The sequence below is a fragment of the Varanus komodoensis genome, unplaced genomic scaffold (assembly GCF_004798865.1).
Source record: "Varanus komodoensis strain SLA01 unplaced genomic scaffold, ASM479886v1 scaffold43, whole genome shotgun sequence".
NCBI classification, from domain to species: Eukaryota; Metazoa; Chordata; class Lepidosauria; order Squamata; family Varanidae; genus Varanus; species Varanus komodoensis.
In genome coordinates, this window is record NW_025335985.1 from 4278696 (window position 1) to 4300489 (window position 21794).

Below are 21794 nucleotides of genomic sequence, written 5' to 3' on the forward strand. Positions count from 1 at the left end.
CTGCAACTAAATAAGCATGTTCTGTGACACTGGATAATATCTTCACTGATCATCATTACTGTTACCGCATCAACCTCAGCTTCCAATTTCCAGGCTCTGTGGAGCATGAAGTTATGCAAACCAGACTCAATTCTGGTCTTACATCAGTTTTAGAGCAATGAATAATTTGAATGACTTGCTCGTATTTTGGGAGCTCAGCTCATAGTAAGATGATATGTATACTTATTCTCATATTGTGTGTATGTGGCCAACTTACCTGCAAGATTTCTTATCTTCACTTTCATTTTCAAAGATGCTGAAGCAAGTACTAAATTTTGAAACCAGCAAAACTGGCATCAATCCCACGCATGCCTGCTCAGGCATAAACCTTCCTTACATCAATGGGACTGATCCCCACGATCTACCAACACACACACACGGCTGCGGCTCTCCCTTAACGGCGCACACTACTCAGCAAGCTGGAAGAGACCGGCGAAACTTCTTCGCTCTGGCCACGCCCTTCGCGCCGAGCCCAGCCAATCGGCTTCCAGCCCGACGCGGCGTTAAGTGGAGTCGGAGCGTGTTCCGCCCTCAGCGCGAGCGCTCTACCTACTCCCGACGGCGGTTTGTACAGGACAAAACTATTCACGGATTTTCACCTGTACCTGCGCTCTCTGTCAGAGGCGATGAGGAGGGGGTCTGAACACGTGGGAACAGAGGGTCCCGTTTAGCCCCGCCTTCTTTGTCTAGAGCCCGCCCCCTTCTTCCTGTCCAAGCTCTGCTCGTTTGTTTGGCTTTCTACCCGCCTTACCTCCGGTCAACGCATGCGTGGTAGAATCTGTCGCGATGGAGCAGCTCCTGGAAGAGGTGCCGCTGCGCTTCTCTCGGTTGCCCATGTTCCCCTTCTTCGACTTGGCGCATTACGCGGCTTCCGTGATGACGCTGAAGGAGCAGCGGGGTGAGTGAGTCAGTGGGGTGAACAGGGGAAGGTGCCCCGAGCTACAGTGCCAGCTTTCAGAGCTGCGGGGGCGGACTCGAGAGGAAATAGCAGCAGCTCCTGAACATGTGCAGAGTGATGTCTCGAAGAGAGGCAGCCAGCATTGAAACTGCTGTACGAGCTCGCAGTTGTAATATTGTCTTGCTTGTCAGCTGTATGTTGTTCGGAGGGCTTGTGCTGAAGAGTGGCCCACACGTTTTCTAAGCATACGCACACATTTTCAATATTTGGGACTTGGGTTTTCAGGACAGACAAAAAAGAGTTTATTCATTTATTAAAGTTAATATATCACACACCTAGCAAATGTCCTAGGGGTGGTTTTTAATCATGATGAATTTATGAGATTTGCTCCCACGAAATTTGATGTTGGGAACTAGCTCAGGTGTCCTTAAAGATATGGAAGAGAGGTCTGCCAATGGTTTTTGTTCTTGAAATTTTTATGGACCTTCTATATACAGAGGCAACATGCACTTGTTGCTGTGGGGCCTTCAAGTCCTGCTTGCTAGCTTCCCAGGGGCATCTGGTTGCTACACTAGGAAACAGGGTTTTGGACTAGATAGATCATTGCTCCCATTCACTAGGGCTCTTGCTCTGTATAGGAAAGAATAATAGTGCAGGTGTTGAATTTCTTTCTTTCTAAATCACATGACCATAATAACCTATATATATCAGGGAAAGGCAGCTAAGATCTGTGGCAGGGAACAGTGAATCCCAGTAACAAGCCTATTTGTTTATTTGATTTATATCCTTTCCTTCAACAGTTTCCAGGAGATTGTTTACAAAAGTTAAAATTACAGTCACATTAATCCAAAATAGGAACAGGAAGATCCCATAGTATAAAAGCAGTCAGCAGTACTAAAGCAAATGCCAAGTAGCATAAAAACAGTGTACAAAGTACTTAAAATTACTGGGAAAATAAAAACGAACAAACTGAATTTGCCTGGTGCTGAAATAGCAGTATAACAAGTTTATGGAAAGCAATATGCAGAGTAGATCTGAGTACTATCATGTATCCGTCAAGGAATTAGAGGCATTTCTTTTTTTATGTTATACTTTCTTCAGAAATAGAATTTTAAGTGGCAGCATCTATGGGATGTCCTGGCAGTCTCCCATCTATAAAATGACCAGCTCTAGACCTGCTTAATTTAAGCAAGCTTGTTACATTTTCTAGCTTCATTCCATGAGTTCATACATGGGAGAGGTTGTGAGACCCCATAATGCTTGTACTCCAGAGTTACCTTTTCAGAAATTAAATGCTGTACTGTGGGGACTTTTGCCTTGTACAGTCTGCCCATTTCCATAGTCCTTGTCCTATATAGGAGGCTGCCGTGCAGCTGTCTCATCACATATTTGGTCCTTGCTTTCCTTTTGTCTTTTCTGGGACCCTTGGCCCCTCTTAGAGTCGCCGAGACTGACATATTTAAGCAGAAAAAAGTACTTCTTCATATCCAACTCTTAACTAATTACTGGAAATGATTACTTCAGAATGCCACAATGGCCACTAACTTGGATAGTTTTTTAAAAAGATTAGAGGAAGATGGGTCTCTTGGTAGCTATTTGCCATGATAGTTAAATGGAACCGCCATTTCTTAATACGACCCAAGAACAAGCAGGTTATGACTGTTGGCTTCATGCCATGCCATGAGAATGTTTGATGAGATGGACCTTTGGTCTGAGCCAGCAGGGCTCTTTTTATGTAACATCCACTGGGAGATTTATTTGTGGGACATTGTAGTGGGGCCATTCAATTCCTGCTTTTGCAGAATGCAATGGAAACATTCTCTAATGCCAATAGTAAACTTTTCCCTAGATGGATTGCACAGTGAATCAGTTCATCCTGTATATAGAATGGACTTGCTTTTTTTCACCTGGAACAGCCTCGCTATTATCAGAGAAGGAAAACAGAAATCCTTGGGCAAAGTACTGTAATACTTAAAGAAATTCACACTGATCCTTGGTTTTGGCCTTTACAAAATGCTTGGGCATGCATATGTGGCCAGTCTTACATTCCATCTAAACTAGGTTTTGCTTCAGTTTATTGCCAGTCATGCTTATATTTCTAGCTGATCACATCTTCTGTACCCAGGCACAAGTGTCAGTAAAACTCTGAACCTTTAGTGACCCTCTGTTCCTTGCTGTAATGGACCAGAGCCCAAACATAGCTATATGATCAGGCTGAGCATATTTAGGGAGTTGCACATTCTGTCACACCCTACTGGCACCAGATAAACCTAGAAAACACGGTGAACATTTGTGGGGGTGGGGTCTCTGTGTGGGTGTGGCAAACATGGGGAGTATAACTGCAAGATCAAGGTATGACTGCAAATCTGTGTAATCTGCATAAGCAAGAGGTTAAGGGAATGTCTGGGAGGAAAAGTTCATTACATTGTTATATACTGCATTCATTTTGTTGAATGAATGCAGGTGAGAATCTGGGAAAAATCTTACTGGATTCTTGCCTAAGAGCTTTGCATATCCAGTGGAATTTTTGACTCTGAACAGTAGATTCCCATTCTCTATTGGAATCTACTCTTGAAAGTACACTTGGTTTCCAGAGTAGTTTTTCATGTGGCATGACAGGCAGAAGAGGTTAAGCTGTAAGAGAAACAGAAATGCAATGCCTTCCTGGGCACACAGTGCAGTTTTCCACATTACTTTGTATCCCAGACATTAAACTCAGCCCAGCCCAGCCCAGCCCAGCCCGCACCAAACCAAACCAAACCACACCACACCACACCACACCACACCAAACCAAACCAAACCAAACCCCTTTACTGTCTCATGTGTTCTTTTACTTTGTGGTGTTGAGGCTATTTTCCAGTTGTGTCTTTAATTCAATATAAAGTAATTAAGTGAGGCTTCACTGAAATAGTGAATTTTATTCCTGTCTCAGCAAGGTAACAAAATGCTACTTTCCAGTAATTAACTTAAAGTTTGGGACTCACTCATAGACCGTGTCTGCATGACATAAAAACTCTTCAGGGCTAACTAGCCGTGATTGTCATGTTGTGCAAACCCAGACTGCTTCCCATAGGGTGGCTTATTTCAGGGCAACAAGCCACTGTGAAGGCAATGGCTTATTCTAGCGTTTGTCAAACCCACAATAACCCAACTCATTAGTTGTGCCATCTAAACTAAGAAGACCAATCCCAGCATAGATTGGGGGAAGTGGTGAATGAGCCATTTGGGAAAAGTGACAAACTGTGTTTAGCAGATCTACTCCCCTGATAGCCAAGTTACACTTTGGAGTGACTGTTGCTGGCTTGTTGAAATGTGTATAGCTGAGATTGGAGTGACTTTGCTGCAGAAATGTGCATAACTGAGATTGGCTCCCCCGCCCAGTATTAATCTTTTCTCTCATCTTTTTCAGGTGCGCACTTAGGCCTATTCAAAATGTGGAATCTTGCCTGGCTGATACCCTGGTAAATGCATGCTATCAAAGTGCAGTAGGCAACATCCATGGACACTGGTCAAGCAAGGCTACATTTAGGTTAACTTGTGCACATTTGACAGTTGCCAGTTAAAAAGCGAAGTGACATGCATATTTCCATATCCAAGAAACCCCCTGGAAGTTTAAATTTACCAGATAGGTCTTCCAAAATGAATCATTGCCCTTGATAGCTTTTGAAAGTAAATACTCAGAAAAAGGAGGTGGGAAATAGATCACCCATTCCTGGAGTGGCTCAAGGAATTGTGGAAAAGATGGAGGGTGCTGGGTTTTGTCAGAGCACTCCTTGAAAACTTGAGGATTGCACTGTCATGGGGGCTGTACTCATCACCCCGTTTGGGGACAATCCCATTTCACTGTTTTGCTTTTCACTTGAAAGCTCGCCTGTTGACAGCTGTCACATGTGTGCAGATCAACCTATATGCAGCTTTGTTTTGTCAGTGGCCGTGGATGTTCCCCGTTACATTTTGGTAGCAGCTGCATACCAGGACATTGACCAGGCAAGACTCCCCATCTCAGGCAGCTATAAGTTCACACTTGGAAAAACCAACTCAAAAACAAAACTACGCACATTCTGCCCCCTGCTCCCCCAGAAAAAAGGAAGGCAAAGAAAAGGGTAATAATCCAGTCATGGTTGTTCCAAAGTGCCTCTTGGGCATTGGTGGAACAGCTGTCAGTGGTGTCAGCACTAAACCTCTGCAAGGTGGCTACAGGAAAAATGAAAAGAAAAATGGAGCTTGGCAATACCAGAGCTAAGTGGTATGTTGCATACAGGTCAGTTGGAGTCATGCTAACCTTCCAAGTTCCCTGTTGCTGATGCTGCTTTGCTAGACATGGTGTAACAGTCTGCCGTCCCTTGTCCTCTCACTGGTGGGAAGGGCCAAAGTGCCCTTAAATATTAATAGGTCATTAAAACATATTTCTGAATGTTTTCATTTTATGGTGCAAATCAAATGTATGAAATGTGTGCTTGCTTGTCTTCTGATCTGCTCCCAGATCTTTCTGAATTTTTATTTGTGATATAGGGAGATTTGGTTTGTTTAACAACGCTCTTGTGTTCCTGGCTTGTCATTTAGTAAACCTGATAGTTCTTCCCATTAATTATCTCCCTTGTTAACCTTGTCAAGAACACAGTCAAGCTTAATTAACTGCAGCATTAATGCTGGAAGATACTTTGATGGGCTTCGTGTGAACTGAATGGTGATCCTCTAATTCTGAGTTGTAATAATAACATGCAGCAGAAATGTGAAAATTTGATCTTTTATATTAGATATTGGTGATACATATATAACAATTACTTTAGCATTTATGGAAGTATTTCTATAGATTTAAATTGCAAATGTACCTAAATATGGCAGGATCTTCTTTTGCAGATTATCTTTGATCTTCACCTGTCTCCTTGATAGTATAACTGATATGCTGAGCAGCTGGGTGAAACAACCCACAGTTCTTGGTTCCCATGTAATGCCAGTCTGTTGTTTAAATGGAGTTCAGAACCCAACAAAAAGGGTCCCCCCCCCAGTTATGTATCATTAACAGACCACCTTAACATGGCAATGTTCCCATAACATTGGAACCCAAAATTAATGGTTACTGTTGTGGGAGAACCAGAGCATTCCGTTTGCTTAAATTCCTTGCTTCCTTGTTTACATGTTCTTAGAAGAAAAGCATAATAGTTAATTTTAAAATTAGTTTGGAATTTTGCAATGGAAAGAGCTGTAGCTGAGTGTCCTTTGAATGTAGCCCTGCATTGTGTTAGAATGCGGTTGTGGTTGTCTTCAGTACTCTGACTAGCACTTTCAGATTGTCTTGACTCAAACAGCCAAAGCACCCAAATTCTAAATATATATTTATTTATTTATTAAAACATTTTTATGTTGGCTTTATATGGCTTTCATTTTTCCTCATTCAGTAACTACTGATGTTTTTGAGGAATCTTCTTTGGAGACAGTTTTCATAGTTTGCCCAAGTATTTCATCATGTTAGTTGAATGGGAACAAAACCTTGTAAATAGGTCTGCTACAATTTTTTCCTTGTCTCTTTCGAAATACTAGAAAATGCAAGTTATTCGTGAACTTAAAAATGGTGGTGGTGGGGAAATGCAAGCCCTTTTCTGCCTAGTCTTCTGGAACTGGTTTTATTACCATATGGGAGCAAGCTAGAGGCTATTTATAAGCCCAGCTTGGAGCCCAGTGCTCAGCCAAATTAAAAGGAAATACTAGATGAAATCAGTGGGCTTGATAGTGCAGTTCTTAGCATGTGTACTCAGAAATAAGTTTTTCTTTCTGTGGGATTTATTGTTTTAGTAAGTCTGCTTAGGTTTGTAGTCTGAGTCTTTTATGCTATAGATTCAGTTGGGTTGTATATTTACTGCTTTTCAGTTTTTGCCCTTCTGTTTCTGGAGCAAAGCTTACAGGATAGATTGGATTGTAAGAAGAGGTTTATCTAAATATAGTAAAAATAAAAAATGATGTTTTATTGTTAATACAAAATACAAGAGAGCAGTTTTTAAGGAGAATGTATGGGTGTTTTCAGATGAAGCTTTTAGTGAGCTATCACCCTGCTTCATTTCATAGATTTTTTTAAAAATAGGGATCTAAATGAGTTCTGTTTGTTACCCTTCCACATTTTCCCACTGCTGCTTGTGTTTCTTTTCCTTACCATAGAAAATTTGTTAAGGAGGGAAAGAAAAAATTGTTGCACAATATCTTTTGACTAGTAGTACTAAGAGTTGTCTATCTGGAAGTAGTGTGGGTTCTAGTCAGTGTGGTTCACACACACCCAGGAATGCCACAATGGATTTCAATATTGTTCGTGAAAAAAATAATAAGAGAATGAACTTAGGGCCTATAGGTAGCATCTAGGGAGCCACAGGTGCAGAAAACAGAATTCTGAACTTGGGTCTTCCCTCTAATCCCCCTCTACCTGCGTTAATCCAGCTCAGAAGGAAAAGCTGCTTCTCCTGGTTCAGAAACTTGACCTTAGAGAAAGCGTAAAAGGGATAGTTTTGGGGGAGGGGGAGGAGACTGGGGCTGCCAGGAATATATTTGGGAAGAACTCTAGTTTCCTTCCTAACCCTAACCCTCTTCTGAGGTCCCTCTTAGATGGCTGAAATAGGGCGAAGTAGAAATCAGGAAAGTAGAAATCACCTCTTCCTCTTCTGCTGCTCTGTTCTGAATTCTTGTAAACCTCTGAGTTTGGAGACATGCAAGCATTGAGGGTGCAATCAATAGGAAATTAAGTGCTGGAAACTGGATCAACAACTTGTAAAGGATCCTCATGACCATACTAATGTAGAATGTTATAATAATGCAGTTGACTGCTAGGTTTTGCTATCATTATTCATTTAAGTTTCTTGCAGGGAAAATGGGAAGAAATCCAGAAGTCTTTATATCCTAGTCAGTCCTGCAAAGTAACAAGTAAAACAACTAAGAAATTTTGTATCTATCTATATAGGAAGCCACTTCTTGCATTTGATGGACTGGTTTTCATGCCACAGAAGTTTAAACCATAGGATATTTGCTAGTCTTTAAGGTGCCTCAAGATACTATCAAAGCTACGTTTCTGGAAGCTGTCAATCAATACCTACTTCTTTCTTTTAAAGTTCTTGTTACACTGCCATTTGAGGATCAATATTTTAGGTGTGCACAGTCTTTAAGAAGAATGCTGTATGAATTCGACAAGGCAATACTTGTGTTTTTAGGTTGATGACTAAATGGAGAAAATTTCTGAATGCTATTCAAAATACCAGATTTCATCAAGAAAGATTCCTGTTTCATATCATCACAGATTTATTTATTCCAAACATTGTTTAGTCAGACAAGGCCTCACGAAGTATCAAACACACAGAATGCCATGATATGCAGAATAAGTCAGCATGCAGTAGAAACAATAACTTCATGAAGAAAACTATGTTTTTTTTTGAGGTTAAATACCTCCAACTTGTACCTCCAATTTAAAATTCAGAAGAGTGTGGAGAAATTCTGCTACTTTCCTAGGGGGGAGCTTGATACAATCTGAGGAGCTTCTTTGTGACACTGTGCATGATGGCATTTTTACTTATTTTGTATAATACATTACCAGTGCAATAACGAAAGCCTGGTTTCTGGAAACAAGTAAATTAAAGAGCACTGTAATGATTTGACTGCCTTCAGGTTTTTGTCCTTTCGGGGAAGAATAAAGGTGAGAGGCTTTAATAGCAGAAGTCCTTATAAAGTACTCTTTGTATTTTATATTGTTTTCAGGAGCAGTTGAAATTTCGATTCACAGCCCCATTGCTTGCTGGTTTAGTGCTATGCTTTACTGCTTTGGCGGGTCCATTTTATCTTCCCTGATGCTAGCAGAACCTCCAGTTGCATTTCTTGCCAACACTACCAGTGTCCTCCTTGCCTCATCAATCTGGTAAGTCACTTTTAAAACAAAGTATATTGCTTTAAGAACAAAGACATGCTGAAAATTTGGAAATAATACTTCAAACAAATGATTTAAACTTAAAGTTGGACTACAGCTCCCATTAATCTTCACCACTGGCTCTGCTGGCTCCTGCTGAAGGGCATTAAAGTCCCACAACATCTGGAGAGCTACACATTGTCCACCCTTGGTTTTAGGGTTACAGATAATGCAGGGATCCTGGTTGGTTTATAGCTTGAATTTTAATATATTAAATGTGCAGAAATATGCATGTTAATAAATCTGCATTTGAAAGAAAAAAGCATGATGATAAAGCAAACTCTCCAATCGGAAAAAGAGCAAGAAAAAAGTATTTTCTCATGTGCCTGCTATTCATGATTTTGTAAGTACTTAAAATGATTTTTAATACAAGCTGCTGCCTAGGCACCTAGATCAAAAGGTTTTTAATTAATCTAACTAGCAAATTAACTAAAGTGTTGCACATGTAATTTTTAAGCACCTTCGTTGCTTAGGATGGAAACTAAAAAGTATACAAAGACCTAAATTGAATGTACAGTTACTGGAAGAAATTGCTGTCTTAGTGGAACACCATTAACTTTTCCCACTTGTGTAAAGCACTAGTGCACCAGTTTGTAAACCTAAGATGTGCAAGCAGTTGTGCAAATAAAATGTTCCTTGGCTTCCACAATGTCATCTGCACTAGTGGAATGACACCACTGGGTGCAATTTCTGTTGGTGCTGTGATTTATATTGCATTTATTTCTTGCCCTTTTTTTTTCTTCTTGTAAGGAATCCAAGGTGTTTTACATAGCTCCATCTTAGCCTCATAGCAACAATGCTGTGAGTTAGTTAGGCTGAGTGACGGGCCCAGCGTCACCCACTGAATTTCATGGCTGAATGGGGACTATGACCCAGATCTCCCGGGTCCCCAGTCCAGCACTTTCATCACGACACCACTGCACTTAACCACATTGCATTCATACACGTGTCCCAGTCCAGCTTCTGGATCGGGATAAATCAGTCAATCAGCCATTTTGAGGATTTGCGGCAGACCTGGCTGTGCACAGTCCTGATTAGCTGATCGCTGTGCATCAGGTTCCCTCCTCTTTTTCTTTTGCCCTGCTAGCTGTTTTATATTGTTTTAAAAATTGTTTTTTTTTCCAAGTGCACCGAAGGTATGTTAACTTGAATAACAGTAGATACAGTACTTTAAAAATAATTTTAAAAGCTAAAATTACTCTACATTTCAGGCTGATCAACAATTTCAGGTCCTCATTCAAATTGCTGGCATGTATATCTGAATTAAGCAAAGGTGGGAGAAAACAGGATTTTTTCTATTGGCAGGGGAAAAAGAACCACCTGTAACAGCTGTTTGTTTAAATTTGTTTTGAAAGCATTCATTGATGCTTCTTCTGTGAAGAAAAGTCTTTTGCATAGTTACTTGGGATTAAGTCCAAATTTAAATTCTGTGGGCTTGGCATCAGGTAAGCAGAGATCAGATTAGGTGAACCAAATTTCTGCATGGGACTGTAAACAGAAACCAGTAATCGGACTGCTTTATGAAGGTGGTTCTTTCTGAATACACAACATGTGATAACATTTAAGCTAAGAAGAGGAATGAAAATGCATATACATGCTAGTGATTTCGGTAAGCTAGGGTCGTATGCCCTGTGTACGAATTTCCTTCAGACAGAGAGACCTGGCCACATTTGCAATTGGTGTAGAGGAGAATTTGATGTCTTTTTTATCCATACTTTTCAGATTTCTCACTAATTGGTGATGCTCATTAGTGAACAGTTTTGAATGAGGCTTGAACTCTTGAATCTCAGCCCTTTGTTACTTGTTGGGACATGACCTATTGAATTAACCCTTCACTGTCTGTAGCTCACATGTTGCTATGCTTTGCTGAGTACGCAGGGTGGATGGTGGGAAATAATGAAGGCAAAGCCTCACTTCTGAGTTCAAGCAGTACTGAGATCTTTTTCTTGATATTTTATTGGCTTGAGAATTGGCTTCTGCTTCACCCATTCTAATCATGGCATTGGGAGCAAAATGTACAGTAAACCATGGCTATGTTTCCTTCTGTGAACAGTTCATGCTCACAAAAGGCTGCATTCCCACCTCTCCTTCCCGTCTGGTCCCCACATCTATTCCTGCGTATTGGAAGTCCCTTGGAGATGGTGTGGAGGGGGAGTTGACAGAAATCCCCCCACAAGATATTCGGGGGAGCAATTTAGAATATAAGCTCATGTGTTCCCAGTCATAATTATTTTAGAATGCATGAATCTCAGACTGCATTATGAGTAATGATCCATGGCTTGACATGTAAGCTACTGGCAAAAGATACAGTTAAAGTAAAAGTTACATGCAATGATTGTGCTTGGGGATTTAAATGTTTATTTTTGCAGAATAAAATGGTGTTTAAGCAGAATAAATAAATAAATAATGCTGGTACTTGGGTAATTTAATGCCAGGGAAAGTTAAATTGCATCCTTTGTCTTGTTTATGCTGTTATCCTTGCTAGGAGAATTTGTACACTACAGGTTTCCTATGTTAAGCAGTGCAGTAGAGCAGTGATCTTTTCCCTAAGAGTTTAAGGCTGTCTCTCTATAGTAGTGTTGGTGAACCTATAGCATGCGTGCCCCAGTGGGCACGCAGAGCCCTCTCTGTTGGCATATGAGCCAAGTCGCCCCAGCATCCCTCCAGCAGCCGAGCATTGGATAACAGCGCACATAGGGGCCATGCGCATGCTCGGAAAGGAGTAGCGGCGCCAGGTGATGGTGTCACAAGCCGCGACCCATTAGCCACAACTCGTCCAAGCTTTTGCATGGCCGGTCATTGTGCTGCCAAGGATATTTATATATTTGCTTGGACTGGCTGTTTGTTGTTTTTTTTCTAAACTAAAACCTCAGTATTCAGGTTTTATTGCAGTGTTGGCACTTTGTGATAAATAAGTGGGTTCTGGGTTGCAGTTTGGGCACTCGGTCTCTAAAAGGTCCACCATCACTGCTCTATAGGGTGCAATCTAATAGCACAAGTACCTTTAGACATACATGTCTGCATGTTCAATTAATGACTTTTATTTAAACTGTGGCTGTAATGAGTTGAAAAAAGCAGCACATTCATTTTAGCCATGCTTCTCTGGCATTGAATTTTTCAATACAGCCATGATTGACAGAAGCTGCCCTACAGAGATCTGCCTTTTTCCTGGTTTAAAGTCTGTGTTTAGAACTTGGCTTCTGTTGTGGCTCTTGCAGCAGCCTTTAGGAGGCATTAAAGACCACATCCTTCTTGCAACGAAAGAGGCTCTTGATGGGGCCCATATGCCCCCCTAGCTTCAAGTAGGAGCATTGTAGTTACTGTTTAAGCTGCACAAACCAGGAAGGATATACCAGCGTGCTCCATGTACTGCTGCATTTCTTCTTCTTTCCTCCAGCACGGACAAGCCCCATCAGCGTCTTGCTGTCAGTTTGCTTGGTGCAGCCTTGTCTGCAGGGAAAGCAATTCTTCAGCGTGGTTAGGGACAACCACTTGCTTCTCACTGCTGGGTTGGTGAAAGCACACCCAGGTTTTGCTCACAAATGGGAAAGTTTCCAGGGGACTTCTGACAAGATGTGGAGGGGCAAAAAAGGTGGGGCACAAAGGTGTCTAAAAATAAAGACTGCTCAGAACTTTGCTTTAGAAACTATGAAGATTGGGGTACCTGTACATCAGTTGCTTGACAGTCTGACTGCAGTGTAGGTAAGTCAAGAGGCAGAGGTTCAGCCATCACAGAGTTCCTTCTCCTCTCATCGAATGGTTTTTACATGGATGGAAGGATGGATGGAAATGCAGGCATGAGGAATCTGGCCTGCGGTTTTTCTGCATCCACCTACAAGTTTCTTCCCCATGCTCTCCCTTCTGGCAGGAAAAGCTCCTATCTTGGATCAGCAGCTGCTCAGAAATAAAAGCTCTTCCCTGCTAAGTACTAAGAAAAGCTCAGTTATTTAGCACTGAGCAGGGAAACTCTGCTAATTAGAGATAAGAGCTTTTTCCTGCTTGGAGAGGAAGCTGCTGAGGAAGTACTCAATCCTCCTTGTTTCATAGGCTTCTCCTGCAGAGGCATGTCTAAAATGCATTAGAATTGCATTTGGCCCTATGCACTTGGCCGTTGGATGAGCTCACCTCACCTTTGGGCCTGTCCGGAAATGGAGTTGCAGCTCCCTCAGACCTTTGCCAAATATGAATTCTGACCTTGAACTGAAAAAGATTCCCTCCTTAGCATGTCTAAGAGTAGGGTTTTTTTGTTTTTGTTTTTGTTTTTAACTTCGAAGAAAATATTTCCCTTTCTTCCTCTAAAATGGCTCATAAGAAACTGGATCAGTTGCTTGATGCATGAAATTGTGTGGATTTGGGACTGGAGGTCAGAGGAATAGATATCCTTGTAAAATAAGGATAGTCTGGGGAGATTATGTCAAATGCAGAAAAAACAAACCAGAACCAATGAGCAGTATTAAATGCTTAGTTTTTCAGTCAAGCCTATTTATATCTGCCACCTCTCTTCATGAGACTTCCAGATATATGAGCACTGATGATGCATGTTAAATGTGACCTCAGTGAACTGTAGCATAAAACCAGCCCTGCTTAGGAATGCTTTATTGGCCATAAAAGTATCTCAGGCTTTAAAATTATTTCCTCTAAAGAATGCTTAAATATTAGATAAAAACTGAAATTGTAATTTTTGTTCTATTGATCAAGCTATCACTGGGAAAGATGATCGTTGTCTGCTGGTGACATCTACTGGTACCTGTTGGAAACATTTATTAGACATTCTTCAGAGGGGCAGTCTTTGTCTATCTGTCTAATGCCATAGACTCAGATACTGTCTGCTACTTTCCCTGATACCAGGACATAATAATGAATCTTTTTGATCTACCTCTCAAGCTCATGCAAATATGCTTATGTGCATTGTCTATGTCTGTCTGAAGTAATATTTCTCTAGTTTTTAACATTAGTAGTATTATTACTTTATTTGTTTATCTGATTTGTATCTCATCTTTCTACCAAGAAAATAGCATTCCAAGTGACTTACAATCATACATAATAAAATCTTGGAAAGGTCCCCTGCTGTTGACAGGTGAGAATGAGAGATGTCAGTGTGGCATAATGGTTAGCATGTTGAACTGGTTGTTGAGAGATCCGGATTCTAGGTCCTACTTGGCCAGGAAGCTCACTGGGTGACTTTGGGGCAGTCACTGGCTGGATTTGCATGACACAGAAAGCCATGGTGCAATCCTACTGCTGTGGGTCTGTTGTGTAGTCCAGCCCCAGTTCTGGAGTTGCTGTGTGGCAGGATTAGTTTTCTGAAACCACAGAGAATCACCAGTCTGTCCTAAGGTTTCCATGCTTCACTGTGGCTTCTTTGGTCATTTGGACCTGGGATCACCATTTTACTGTTTTCATTATGAAAGCATCGTAGAGTCTCCTTGCAAGAGCAGCCATGGAAGACTTCAATGTCTGTCATCAGCCTGTTAGCTTTATTCTGTTTGGCCAAGTGATGTGTCTGTGCTGCCCTGGTAATCATGTGATTTTCTGAGTGGTCAGTTTGGGCAGTTCAGGATTGCCTGCCGTGTTGGATGAACTCAGCCACTGACAATCACCTATCTCATTTGCTATAAGGGTAAAATGGAAAGGGGGCCTGTGGTGACCTTAAAGGGTCTGTTTAGCTCTTTCTTCAGGGAACAGCTCATGTGCCCTATTGAAGCAGTGATGTCTATCCTCACTTTCCAAATCTTTTAAACTTCTGAACCTGGAGCTTTTTTCTAGTTGTGAGTAGTTTTGCACAAACAGCCCACCCTGAGAACCCATCGTTTGTGGCAAGGTTGCTTAGGGTGGCTTGTACTCAAGGTGGCTTCGTGCAACGTCTGAACTCAGCATGGTGAATTTTCTCATGCAATGTCTGTGGCAGCTAGAAAACCAGCTGGCAAGAGCTGCAAACCCTACTGCCGCCTCTTGTGATCTTGCTCGTGGTACTGGAAGGTGCCCTGAATGCATTCACAACTTTTAAGTTCTTTTTATTTTATTTTTGCTCATGCACAAGGTGGTGATGGGGTAGTTTTCTACATCTGCCAGCAACCTTAGAGCATTGACTCTTGGAGAGCATAGAAAACAAACCAAATCAGTCAGCAAATACTTAAACACTGGTGGGGCAATTACAGAAAGAGTGCTGATCCAGGGAATGAGGAAATGAAGACTTCTGCTGCAGAGTCCCCTGGGATACATGCCAGCAGTGGTCTGAAGGACTGAGAGAGAAAGGACCCATGAGAAGCTGCTGAGCAGATGCTCTGCCAGGAGTAAGAGATGACCCACCCACCCACTGTGGCTTTTTTTCAGGGTAGCTTAGAATGACATGCCAACATGCCTTGTGACTCTGCTGATAAACCTGACTTGCTTTCAGATCTGGCTGTGGGCAGGAGATCAGAATGAAAACAATGCCTTTTGCAACAGCACCTGTTGGGAACAAGGCAAAAAGACATGACTGTCTATCAGTTGGGCAGGTTGCTGCTCTCCAGATGTTGCTTCACTTCAAATTCCATCAGCCCTAGCCAGCATAGACAGTGGTGAGAGATTGTGGGAGTTGCAGTCTCACAGCATCTGAAAGTCACAATTTGGCTATTCCAGCTGCGGATGGTCAGCCAGCTGCTGACCAGAGGGAGACTATGCAACTTTCAAGAAATAAAAGAAGGTGTTGGGGGAATTAAAGCTTCAGAAATTTATGGTAAATTTTTAGTACAAATAGTCACAACATCAATGAATGTACTACTTTTGAGCTGATAACCCCTCTCTCCATAATATTGTGGCTTTAAAACATTCAGTATTCCCACACTGCAAGTGTAATGTTGAGGAAATATATATGGACTGTGTACAACAGATGAGAAAAGTATATTTTTATTATGTAATTAGCTTGAATAAAGATATTTTACATCTTGATATGTCATTTCAGATCTTGCTCTTTCATGAAAAATAAGATATAGAAATTTCTTTTACAGTAAAAAGGGAGCTGTACAGATAAAGGAAAAAAATAAGGAAAACATAATTTCAGTTTGAGTATTTTAAAAGCACTGTGAAATCTGTAGTCCTGTTAAATATCAAATTTAATCCAGCTTGTCTGAAGCATATTACTTAATTACTTAATGTCTTTATTAAGTTGATCAGTTTCACACAACTCCAACTTTCCAAGCAGTAATAAAACAACTTGGTTGTACTGGGAATGCTTACAAACTCTTCCTTACTCTCATATTTTGACAAGTTCACAATGTCAGGAGACCCGTGTGGTATGAAAATCATTTGAAACAATTCATGGCATTGATGCTAACTATTTGTGGCTGCCTTACTGAAGTTACGCAATTGGGTCATTGGCAGCACAAAAGCACTGTGTCTTAAGTTGGGGCAAGTTAAAGCTGTGGCCTTATGCTGCCATAGCAATGTGAACATAATTGGAGGCATTAATTTTGCCTTAGTAGAAGGAGCCATTATCAGGCTGGAAAGGACTGAAGATGAACCTTTGTTCAGTTTTGAAGGATTTTTCCCTTGCCCTTCAGGTGGCTTATAGAGAACCATGGTAAGCTTGCAATCAAACAGACAGCTGATAAAAGGAAAGGGGTTCAGGCAGGAGACAAAAATCAGCACTTGTTTTTAGTTGCTAAGTTATGAAGACCAGCCAGAATGGAAATCAGTTCAAGGAGGTAAAGAACTCAAAGTGGCTGGTCCCTTAGCAGACCTGATGGTGTGAGGAGCCTGTTGGAGCCAGTTCTGCTGGTGGCCCTGCTTCCTTTCAATCTCACTCCCACTCCATTTGCCACTGTGCATTCCCACCGATGGGGCATTAAATATGAGAAGTCTAGTTCTTATGTAAATCCACTGGATTGCCATTTCACTGTTCCTTTCCCCTCACTGCTTTGGGACCGTGTATCAGTGGACAATACAAATACAGGGCACACTCGGTACCCTTTTCCCTTATGTGTGCTTAAGAATATTCTTCCACAGACTCCCATGTTGTGGCCTGGGTCAAGTCTTTTTAAGTCAGACATAGTTCGTCATTAGTATATCTGGAGAGCAAACATAGCAAAGTTTAGGGAAACATGGCTTTCTGCACAGCTGATGATGCATCTATCATTGTTTTCCTGGATCTTCTCCAGTGCTACTGGGATTTGCAATGTAGGTTTTTAAAAAGCTGTTTTGGCTTCAATAAAATGGGCTTGCACAAGAAGAAGGATAAAGAATTATCTCTTTGCCTTTATATAGCAGTAGCATGAGACTGGGGCTACATTCCTGCCTAGCCTTGAAACATAGCAGTTCTGCACTGTGCTATAATAACTCTTTTATGCTGACTGTTAATGTTTGAGGAGCAGAAAGCTGATCATTTGGCCCTAAACCTGAGTATTATGATGCAAGGAAGTAGGTAATTTTACCTAAATCTTCTTATGTTATCAGCTTCGGTGCCCTTCTTCCAAGTGCTATCTCCAAGAATGGTTTGGAGAAAGGCAGAAAAGGAGAGGGCCTGCTTGGTGGTTGACCCCTGATTATGACATGATCTCTCCACCGAGGCCCCCTGGTGCCCATGCTGTCATCATTTTGGTGCCAGGATAAGACTGCCCTCTATTCCTACAAATTTAATGGCATATGATACTAACTATCGTTTAAATGGGTCTAGTACTTTATTGAGTTTTTAAAACTGTTTACATTGTTTTATATTTGTATATTGGATTTTTGTGATATTATATTATCTGTATGTGCCATTTGTAATTTTAAAAGTTGTTGTGAACTGCTCAGGGAGCTTCTGCTTTGGGGCTGTATAAAAATTAAATAAATTAATATACCGTATGGGAGAATCAGTGTGCAGGATATGGGCCTCATGGTGCACATCCCCCAACTGCATATCTACCCTTGAATCTACAATACTTAATGTTGGGGGCCTGAGCAGGCCAATTCCCAGAGTTCCCCTCTGTCTTCAGTTGATGTTCATCTGCCCCCATCATTCCATGGCTCTTGTTGGGCAGAGGTGCTGATCTCAAATCCAGGCCTCTGCAGTTTCCCAGATGGCCATGCTCACTTTTTTCCTTATCCTCAAGTCATTTGGCCAGCTTTGGTGCATTGCCCCCATTTAGAATGGTTGAAATGTCACCTTTGTGGCTTAGTTATTGGCATAGTTACTAAGCTAAACTGTGCAGGCATTTTTGTTACCTTCAGCGTCCTCCCTGTCCCTGCCAGGCCCATTCACCACTGAGATGTGGTTCCTGACAGCTTCTCCAAAGTGGAATTCTCCTTTCAGACTGAAAAAGAATCAGTACCCCTGTTGCATACAAATGCATGTGGTTATGTGTATTGGAGAAGTTCAGTCACCAGTAGGCAATTTGAGTGTTGGTGGTTGGTTGCTCATTTATAAAACATTCTGCCTACCTAGGAAATCCCCTGAGTTGTCTGTTGATGGATCCATATGAATGTCCTAGTGACAGATTCACATCACCAAATTTACCATTAATTTAGGTTATAGTTCATGCTGTTCTACATTCCCAGAGTAATTGAAAAGATGAATATTAGTTATGACCACTTCTTCCTGCAAAAAAGCTTGTGGCTTTTCCCTCACCTCTTTTCAGGCTGGAAAGAAATGATGTCTTCATTTCAGTATTTTGGGAAGGCATCTTTATTAAAGCATGATTATTTTCAGGCTATCTTTTATGACAATGCTGCTTTCATGATACCAGTGTAGAATTACAATATGTAATAAAAATTAGTACTACCATAAAACATTAAAACACAATACTACAGCAATATAAAATGCAGGAATGGTAGATAATGTAATGACATATAATTAATTAAAATCTGATTGACTCTAGATATTTATCCAGTTGGCTGCGCAATGCTACCAGAATTATTTCATAACATCTGTGTTGTGTGTTTTTTAAAAAAAAGTTCTGTGTTTGTTTCAGTTTGTCAGCATGCTTTCATTTATAAGTATGAAGTAGCTAAGGTTGAAACTTTCCCCCTCAATTTTTTAGGTATCTTATATTTTACTGTCCACATGATCTAGTCTACCGCTGTTTCTCTTTTCTGCCTATACGACTGGTGGTTGCAGGAATGAAGGAAGTGACTAGAACATGGAAAATAACAGGTGGCATTGCCCATGCACACAGCCACTACAAAAGTGCCTGGATGATCATGATAGTGGTTGGCTGGGCCAGAGGTAATGTGTAACATCTTTCCCTGTTTAAAAAATGGTTTTGGAACTTTGCAAACCTTGGTTTGATAGGGAATCTCTAATACTTAATACTCCAATTTCTGGCTACTCCTCATGGCAATGAAACCCCATCCTGCTAATTAATCAAAGTAAATCCCTCTGATTTCGGGTGAAAGGTAAGCATGCCTAGGGTTACATTCCCATGATACAATATCTTGCCCTTTAGGTAAGAGATCCTGGTTTAACTTTCAGTTGTAGTAGCTAATGCCGCCCTGGAGTGAGGTCTGACTATGTATGCTGATACATAGAAAACAACTTCTTTTAACACAAACATGCAACTCTTATGTCAGCTAACTCTAATCCTACCATCTAAGCCAGGAACAGTGACCGAAGCAGGCCAAAGGTGTTTTGTTTTTTGGACAAAGGCTTTATCCTGTCCACGGATCCTACCAAATCACTTTTCTTATTTTTCTTCTTTAAAAAAAATATTGTTGTATAAATCTTGCTTCATGTTCTAAAGCAGTGCTTCCCAACCTTTTTTTTTCACTTGCATCCCTCTTAGCAGTCCATGTCCATAAATTGTACACTTCATATTAGCAAAATGTTTGTAATTAATATAGTTGTTATTTCAAATGTATATGTTGTTAAGTGTAAATCAATAGCACAATAATGGGATTAAAAGGCAGTGGAATAATAAGGTCATGATAAAATTAAAGACTATGACAAAGAGAAGAGACGTAGAGAAGACCTGGAAGAACTGTTCACAGGACTAACTGAAGTGCCTGTTTAATATACACTGGTACCTTTGCGACAGCACTTGAATCTTCATGAAGCAGGGGAGAGTGAAAGCTGAGCCTGTGAGATGTTCACTGCCAAACAAACATGCTGTAGTGGCGTGTTCACAACACATTGTTTAGGGAGGGACTCCCCACCATTTGCCAAAATAACAGTGAGGGAACAGTGAGGGAATAACAGAGGGAACGGTATGTTTCTAGAGGTTAAATAAGAACGAAAACCATAAATCTGCTGCTCATCATAAGATCCAGTTAATTCCACAACTTTTGACCTGTATCTTGTCTTACACCGTTGATGTATGTGCCTTTTTCTGCCATTATTCAGTTTTTTCACATGACCTTAAATGTCCTTGTTCATACTCCTGTGGGTAAGTGTACCCCAAGTTGGAAATCACTGTTCTAAAGGAAAAATCAATCTCCTATGAAGCTTACTAGTTCCTTACAAAATGAGGCCATTATGAATTCTAAATTCCAGAGTATCAAGTGACTACTGCCTCCATTTTTCTCTGTTCAGATTTGTTAGAATTTAAGATGATTCTGGTTGAATTATTTTTAAGGAAATATTAATATTAATACATTTCAGAATGGGATGCTTTCTAAGGAGTCTTAAATTGAGGATCCAGTTTCAATAACTGTGAAATAGGTCATAACATTCATGTCTCCAACTTGAAGGCCATACCTTGCTCCTGTTGAAAATAATGTGACAGCTTTGCAGTTGTCCTAACTAGAAGAATGATTGAGCAGCTTAGACCCTTTGAACCAATTTACGCATGTAATAATTTTTATTGAATTACAGGAGCTGGTGGTGGTCTAATATCCAACTTTGAACAGTTGGTGAGAGGTGTATGGAAGCCTGAAACTAATGAACTGCTGAAGATGTCCTAGTAAGTCAGTGAAAAGCTCCTAACAATTGGCACTGTTCTGGGAAGGTTCTTTTTTCTTTGTATTGAAAGAACTGAATGAGTAACTCTTCAGTAACATGACTCTCTAAAAAGGTATGCTATAAAGCATTGTGCTTCAAACTTTCTATCTTGAGGGATCACTTACCACACCAATGTGTCTGCTGAAGAACCCAAAAGCATCTGTCACAGACTCCTTGCACATGGCAAAGGATTCTGGGTCATCTTCTTAGGTTCACCTTTGCTCTACTAGAACTGGGTACCGTTATGTCGGTCATTCTCACTTTGTCCCCCCCAAAAGTGGGTGACATTTCAGGGTCTTTTGAGTAATTGTGGCTAAATAATTTTAATAGAGAGCTTATCGATGTAAGATGTTGTGGCAAACAATTTTTTGCTTCTTCCTTTTAACATACATACATACATACAGCAGCTTTACTGCCACTTAGCACAGCAGCAGAGCTGCAGTCAGCAATGCAGTGGCTTTCCCCGTATGCAATAAATATGGCCAGATTTGTGTCCTCCAAGATACTCCCCCACCCCAAACACATTTATCTTTCCCCATCCTGCACTCTTATATTAATGGAAAAGAATGGCTAAATATTTTGGCCTAGCAGTAGAATTGAATGTGTGTCTGAAAATGCATGGTTTGAGCTGCACATTATAGGAGAAATTGGTAATGGCTAAACATGTGAAGGCTTGGAGTAGGAGGTAAACAGGGGAAAGCCAGAGAGAGGGGAGGGAGGGGAGCCTTCATGGAATTCTCTGTTTATTATTTATTTACAAGCATTTATATCCCATGCTTATGTAATATAAAAATTCTAAAATACAATATTAAAACTACAATTATTAAAACATTTAAAATTGAACATATGAACTAAGAAAAAAAGGAAACTAAAATAGAAAGTGCGACTATGAAACAAATAGAAAATCTTAAAATATCTATTATTATTATTATTATTATTATTATTATTATTATTATTATTATTATTACATTTCTATGCCGCCCCTTGCTGAAGCCTCGGGGCGGCTTACAACACAATAAAATACATTG

At 40.7% G+C, this 21794-nt stretch overlaps 1 protein-coding gene across 1 annotated transcript in view; it reads left to right on the forward strand.

Moving 5' to 3' along the window:
* The first annotated feature begins 641 nt into the window (after nt 1–641).
* Nucleotides 642–21794, forward strand: part of TMEM38B (transmembrane protein 38B) — a 28361-nt gene continuing 7208 nt past the window's right edge. Inside the window, exons 1-4 of the mRNA XM_044444031.1 lie at nt 642–937; nt 8669–8825; nt 18872–19056; nt 20641–20728. Coding sequence (XP_044299966.1) covers nt 826–937; nt 8669–8825; nt 18872–19056; nt 20641–20728 — 542 coding nt within the window. The 5' untranslated portion in view covers nt 642–825. The remainder of the gene's footprint in view (nt 938–8668; nt 8826–18871; nt 19057–20640; nt 20729–21794) is intronic.